This window comes from Pseudonaja textilis, chromosome 2 (genome assembly GCF_049901715.1).
Source record: "Pseudonaja textilis isolate UNSWEBS1 chromosome 2, rPseTex1.2, whole genome shotgun sequence".
NCBI lineage: Eukaryota > Metazoa > Chordata > Lepidosauria > Squamata > Elapidae > Pseudonaja > Pseudonaja textilis.
The window spans coordinates 23,843,522-23,850,931 of NC_141991.1; the positions used below are offsets into that span (position 1 = coordinate 23,843,522).

The window sequence follows — 7,410 nt, forward strand, 5'->3', positions numbered from 1 at the left end:
AATGTGAAATTATGCTAATACAGAGCATTAAAAAGATGGTTAGTAGAATGATGAACTGAAAAAGGATGCAGATGAGAAAAATATGTATACAGAATGGCAACAGCAAAAATGAGGACAAGGAAAAGATATACCATGTATGCAAAGAGAAAAAGACAACTGCAGATAATTTATTGAGGGGAATGGTTACGCTTAGAAGGCTGAGAAAATGCAGAATTTTGATGGAAATGACAAAGAGTTTGGGGAGTGAAACGGGTTGAACAAGCAGCATCCAAGAGAATGAACAAAATAAAAAATTAAAATGATGAAATCACTGGTGATGAAGTGAGGGAATGTTGGAAGCAACATTTTATTTATTTATTTATTTATTGGTTTTTAAGACAAACATAGACAAACAAAACATAAAAACATTAAGCCATCTTCCATATATATACATACAGTGTGTCGCTTGGTTTACAAATTGTTTTGTGCTTCCATTTCAGTCTTCAATATTTTCAATCAAATATTAAATACATTAATATCATTGTTAATCAATCATTTGACTCTACTTTTATTCATTCATGTTTTATGAAATAATCCATATTTAACTTGTTTTATGACAGTTCATATTATCATCTCAAATCTATCCTACAATCATTTTGTAGATATAATAAGAAAAGAATACATCTTTATATATTTATTATTTTCTAAGAATCTACATATTTCATTACCATGTTTTATTGTCTAGCTATTGATAGAATAGATCCCAAATTTTATAAAATTGTTTATCATGTTCTCCAATTTGAAACGTCAATCTACTCATTTCAGCGCATTCCAATATTTTCTTAATGATTTCCTCCTGTAATGGTATTTTCTCATTTTTCCAGTTTTTGGCAAAAACAATCCTAGCTGCTGTTAATACATTTACAATCAGGTATTTCAATTCTTTACTATAGGAAGCAACATTTTAGAGGTTAGCATGGCACTGATATACATCAAAGACTGGAACTGAAATGAATACTGTAAATGTTAGTAACCAAGAAAAACGAAGATGAAAGTCATAAGACGTGACTGAATATTGAAAAGTAATAAGGCTGCAGGGTGGATAATATAACGTTAAATATGGATATGATTTGCTTATAGAGTAGTAAGTAGTGTGACTTATTTAACATTTGTATGAAGTCTGACAGTTGGAGGAATGCATTATTGTTCCTCAAAGTAAAAATAGTGGAAATGAATGAAAAAAAAATACAGATTTATATGGGGCCCAATTGGTAGTGTGACTTGGGTAACTAATCTCTCCTTCAATTCAATACACCCCAAAAACAGAAAGAAAACAGAAAGGAAAAAGGCATAATGTCTCACTCAGGCCACTCTGCCCAATTAAACCCTTAAAAAAAAGGTTCATCTAATGCCCAGCCCGAAGCACAAGGAAATAATAAATCTTCAAGAGCATTATTTTATAAGAAGTTGTTATGGGAATAAATGGCATGCTTAATAAATATTTTGGGTTTGTGTAGGGAATAAGACTAGGATTTCTGATGGCCACTTGATTGTTTGATATAATTATGTTTAATGTTTAAGGAACTGTAATGACATTAGAGATGTGTTGTTGGAGCTGTGAATGTAAATGATGCTTTATTGTTGGATGAGAGCCGCAATAACTTGCAGCGAATGTTGGAAAGATTGTATGCAGCGTGGAATATGAAGCTAAAAATTAAGTTAACAAAGAAGGTGGAGAGTGGCTGATAAATGAATGTGATTTGAATATAAACTCGAGTGATCAATATGAAAGACGTTTGTTGGTGTGGGTCAGGCATGCAGACAAAATGATTGAGCATCAAATTGCAAAAACTGGTATGTGAAAGATGAGTTTCAAACAAGGAGAACAAAAAAAATTGTGGAGGGTGGCATACAATTGATGAGATCCTCAAAGAGAAAGAAGTGAACATTTTAAAGAGGAAAGTGTATGAAGCTGTGATAGAAGCAAGGAAGGTTGGTAAGAATACAGACATATAACAGTAAAGCAAATTGTGTTGGTATAAATTAGATTTTGCTCTATTTCCTTTCCTCTTATCTCATGCGTGTTTACGATTTCCTTCTCATTTTCCATGCTGTACAACAAACTGCTTATCTTGAAAGGGAGTAACAATGAGAGGACCTGTACAGTATGTATTGAATAGCTACCTTAGCATGGAGGGTTTGTGACTTTTGTTGCTGTTTTGTTGGATGTTATTATATGCACATCTGAATAAAGGTGTTGATCATTATTTGGGACTGACAACTGTATGTTAGGATTATTTTTTATAATATAAATTGTTATAGAAGTATAAATAATGATGTGCAAAGCTCGTTCATTTGGAAACAGAAAAGGTTGTTCCAGAAAAGTCCCAAATATTATTTTCCCCTTCTGAACATTCTTAGGTGGTTCTTGCAATTTACAGATATAAATCATTTGTAAAGTAAACTGAGATATCCTGGAATAATTCAAACTCTGAAATAAACTGTGTTGTCCAGAATGCCATATCCAGAACACATTGAATATTTTAAAATTTTACAGAATACAATATTTCTGAGTGGATTGTATTTTTCTATACTTTATGATGGTTTTTAACATTAATATTAATTCTTAAACTGTATGTAGAAAATTGGGTATTTAGTTTTATAATTTGTGAAACCAACACTTTGCACTGAGTTTTGGGGTGGGAAATGGGAATGAACACATTTGTCACTTATTATTTAATCATTATATAACTTCTTATGTTGAGAAAAAATAACTTGGAATAATATGTTCTATACACCAAGTGCCAGTAACTGTAGCTTTTTAGATGAACTGAATATTCGTCAGTGTAAATTCATTACCATAATCTAATCTGAAGGCTATCAACTATGATCAATCCCACTGAATAAAAAAGCTAGGATAAACCAATCCTACTATTTCTTTCACTCTAATATATAGGAATGGGATTCAATCTGAAATACAAATAAGATCACAACCACTGCCAATTATCAGTGTCAGATTGGATTTTACCTGCAATTCATATGGTAGGAGGTTGAAGTATTTTAAAACCCACTTCAAACTCACATAAAGTGACAAAAAGGGACAAAAAGTCTCCTCAAAACAAGCTGGGTACTCTAAAGATTTTGGAGTTTTCTGCAGAAATTCCTTTGATATGGGAAAAATTTATTTTTATTTATCTAGTTATATATGTGTGTGTGTGTGTGTGTGTGTGTTTTCTTAAGTTTTCGCGGGTACTTACATGTATGCTATTCAGCTTTGTTCGAGTATTTTCCCACATCATTACAGTTGTGTTTTTAAAGTTGTAGCAACGTTTCGGCAGAATCTCATCTGCCATCATCAGGCTCCTGTATTGTGTTCGAACACAACACAATACAGACGAACACAATACAGAAGCCTGATGATGGCAGATGAGATTCTGCCAAACGCTGCTACAACTTTAAAAGCACAACTATAATGACGTGGGAAAATACCCGAACAAAGCTGAATAACATACATACATACATACACACACACACATACACACACACATATATATATATTTCTCATATATATTATATATATAAACTTATATATATATTATATATATAAGTTATATAACATTTTGTAAACACTTATATAGGTACTCTTAAATTTAATTTCTGAACCTATTATTCAAAAATATCAGTTGTATATTGATTGTTAAAACATTTTCTTCTATTCTGTAAAGTCAAATTTAAACATTTGTCTCCTTTAATTGTTATCTTTAGTTTCCCCCAGTGTTTAATCTTCAAAGTCTCATTCTGTTTCTTTAAGAGATTTCAAACAAAAGCATTTTCCCATGGAAATGATTCTTATAATTTATTCCAAAACCTTATTTCAAAATCCAGCTGAGCCCTTAGTCTGATTTTGAAAATCAAAATTTTATTCAACCTTTTGCTGTTTATTCCAAAATAATTTTAAGTCCTTACATTTGTACTTTATTTAAAACTTCTTTCACTGAAGATTGAAGGAAACTTGCCCAGTACCATAAAACATGGCAATACAAAGGTTTCTAATAGCAGAAAACTGTTAACAAGCAATTTTCAAAAGTGATTAGAAAAGGAAGTATGTGAACCCAGTGTCCTTTTGAAGGTGCCAATCACAGTTTGAGATAAAAGATGGCTACTCTCTCTCCTCTCATAACTCTAAACCCACTGGAGATGGCTATCCTGCAGTTTTTGTGTGACGAGCTACTATCTGGAATATTTATGGGTAATCTCAAATCCTCTTCTTGTTCAGAGAGGAATTATGAAGAGCAGATCTACTTTCCAGTTCTTCATTCTGTGGCAGTTGCTGGGTATGCTAAAAGCTATTTAGCAGTCCACTATTTCCTCTTTCTCTAAGAAATGCAAGGCAGAATATAGTACCTTCAAAGACACCCTTTCTTCTATCCTTTAACAACCCTATAACATTGATTACACTGATCGAAAATCACCAACTCAATGTCATACATTGGATTTTGTGATCAAGTAGATTTTGAATCTACCATTCTATTCACTACCCCATGATAGTAATTGTCATTATCTTTAATTCTTCTAAGACAAGGGGGAAGAAATAATGTCTTATGAATATGCAGTTTATGTACAGTGTGTACTAAGAGTGTTAAGCATATAATTTTTATTAAATGAATTGTTGCAAAGTAATAGGAATTCTGCCTAGAATCACTGTCAAAAAATTTATATCTGCAGTTGTCATCAATAATTTAATTATTTCTTGATTGTAATCTTGTCTTTTCAAGTTTTCAGATCACGTCAGAAAAGTAGAAAAGATTGACAGTGACAAACTCCAATTATAAGGAGTTAAAAATTTGTGGACGTCTATTCAAGTTTTAAAGAAGAGACAAGTAGACAATATTTATATATCTGAGCAATTTTGTCCTCAATGTTACATACTATTACAATGCTAGTATCTTTTTTCATTTCTTTTAAAATAAGGACAAAACAACAGAAATATTTCTCCCTTACCTGATATTCATTTTTGAACATTTTAGCAACTGACCAAATGATTTCAATGCATCAGCAAGCAATTTGGTTTTTCTAAAAGTTAGGAGAAAAACAATATTGTATCAGATTTCATGCACGGTTTAACTAAAAACAAAAAAGGAATATATTTCAAGTGTTGATTAGTACTACTGCTATTCTCTAATATAAAGTAAAATAATGTTTTCTTTAAAAAAATTGAACCTGCTGTATTCTGGTTGTTTTTGCTAATATGTTCACATGATTTTGTTTGTATACAGCCATCTCCTATCACTCTCTATATTAGTACTAAACGATTTAGATTATAATGAGTTAAATAGCAATATATGTCATGTTTGTATTGTATATGTAAATGGTACGTTCTAACATGCATTAAAAACATAACATGACTGAAAAGTACTAAATCATTTTAATTAAATCCTATTAAAGAATGTTATGAACATTTGAACAGAAGTATTTTTATAGGTTTCTGCTTTGATTCTCGTGAAACATATTTCTTTCTACTATTTACTACATCTTTAATTTATGGAAAAATACACTTTCGGGATCAGAATACATAAGCATTCACTTTACAAACAAGGTGATATAGAGAAGAAGTCAAGGAACTTCAAAGAATTTGTACTATCACATTATCTCATTTGATCCCCAAACAAATTATCTTTCTTTTTCTAGGGTTGGGGATGGAGAAGATCAAGCCTGAATGCAAATTTCTTAAAGGCACCACTTCACTTTCAGATATAAAATTATTGTGCATATGTAGAGCAATATGCAACCCGTCTACTCCTTATCATTTTCTTTGCCTGGAAGTTAAACATAGGAAAATTCATTATGTTCATGTGAAAGCTACAACTTTATTTATATTTATTAATGCACACTTATAAATTCATAAAAATGAAGCTTGAGGTGATAACCAGAATGCATGAATACATTTACCATGAAAGGCTAACAAAAAGCCATATCCCATAGCCAATCCTGTATCTTTTATAAGTTTTTCTTTCTTTTGCAATCAACCTCAACCACGTTACATATTTGAAGTCATACCATCCATGTGCTATATCTGGCTCCATCTACATTGTAGCTTTCATTGTCACCAAAATATGGTAACTTTGGTCACAAATGCTTTCCTGAACTGAAATACTCAATGTAAAAACCAACAGAACTGGAACAAACGAACAAAAACCCAGATTACACCTATCAGACATGGGTAGCGGAAAAAAAATGAAAATCAAGACTAATTTTTTAATTAACAATTGTCTTGTAATGATTCTGTTTTAGAACTATTTTAGATTCAGATTCAGATTGGACTAGGCCACATTAGCTCAAAGTGTTAATATAGTCAAGTCATCCTTCTAATATGAAGGAACGGACTGGGAGAGGTACATAGAAAAGATGAGGATAGCTAGCTATACAGTGGTAAAACTTGTTACCATGAATTTTGGACGGATGGAAGGAAGGAAGGAAAGATTTCCTTGTCAGCTTTCTACAAAGAAATTCAATAAGGAAGTTGGCAGGAAATCGGAGGTCATTCCCATGCTTTTGTTTCGCTATTTATGTATGGAAATATGTCTGAAATGATGACTTAAAGGGGGTGCAGGTTGTCTAGTACGGGTCGTTCTTGACCACAATTGAGCTCAAAATGTCCATTGCTAAGCAAGACAGTTGCTGTGGGGATTTTACCCCCTTTTACCACCTTTCTTGCCAGTCATTAAGTTGATCACTGCAGTTAAGTAGCTGTAGTAACATGGTTGTTTAGTGAATCTGCCATCTCCACTGATTTTGCTTGTCAGAAGGTTGCAAAAGGTGATCACATGACCCCAGACAACCTAACCATCATAAATACATGCTAGTTGCCATCACATGATCACGGGGATGCTTCAATGGTTGTAAATGTGAAAAACATCCATGTCACTTTTTTCAATGCCATTGTAACATTGAACAGTCACTATACAAAAGTTATGATCTACCTGTAAGCCAATAAATGGCAGAATCATATGTATGAAAATTACGGAAACTCAGTGAACATCAACCTTATGAAAATATATACATGTAGAACAAATTTCACACTGAGCAGTAGCACCCTCCAGAATCCCTGCCCATTCTCAAGCATGACCAGAGCTCCTTAATAGATAACAGATAATCAGAGTTGGAAGGGACCTTGTAGGTCATCTAGTCCCACCCAAGCGGGAGACCCTACACCATTTCTGACAAATGGCAGTCCAATCTCTTCTTGAAAGTCTCAAGTGATGACGCTCCCACAACTTCCAAGGGCAAGCTGTTCCATTGGTTGATTGTTCTCTCTGTCAGAAAGTTTCTCCTTGTTTCCAGGTTAAATAAATCTCTCCTTGTTCAGTTTCCATCCATTATTCCTTGTCTGGCCTACAGGCGCTTTAGAAAATAACTTGACCCCTTCCCCTC

The 7,410-nt window shown here is 32.8% G+C and overlaps 1 protein-coding gene across 2 annotated transcripts in view; it reads right to left on the reverse strand.

Annotated features, from left to right (window-relative positions):
• CFAP20DC (CFAP20 domain containing) overlaps window positions 1-5,054 on the reverse strand; it is a 155,985-nt gene extending 150,931 nt beyond the window's left edge. For both annotated transcript variants that reach the window (XM_087923569.1, XM_087923570.1), the window contains exon 1: window positions 4,981-5,054. In XM_087923569.1, the coding sequence (XP_087779695.1) occupies window positions 4,981-5,001 (21 nt within the window). In that variant the 5' untranslated portion in view covers window positions 5,002-5,054. The remainder of the gene's footprint in view (window positions 1-4,980) is intronic.
• Window positions 5,055-7,410: the final 2,356 nt, after the last annotated feature.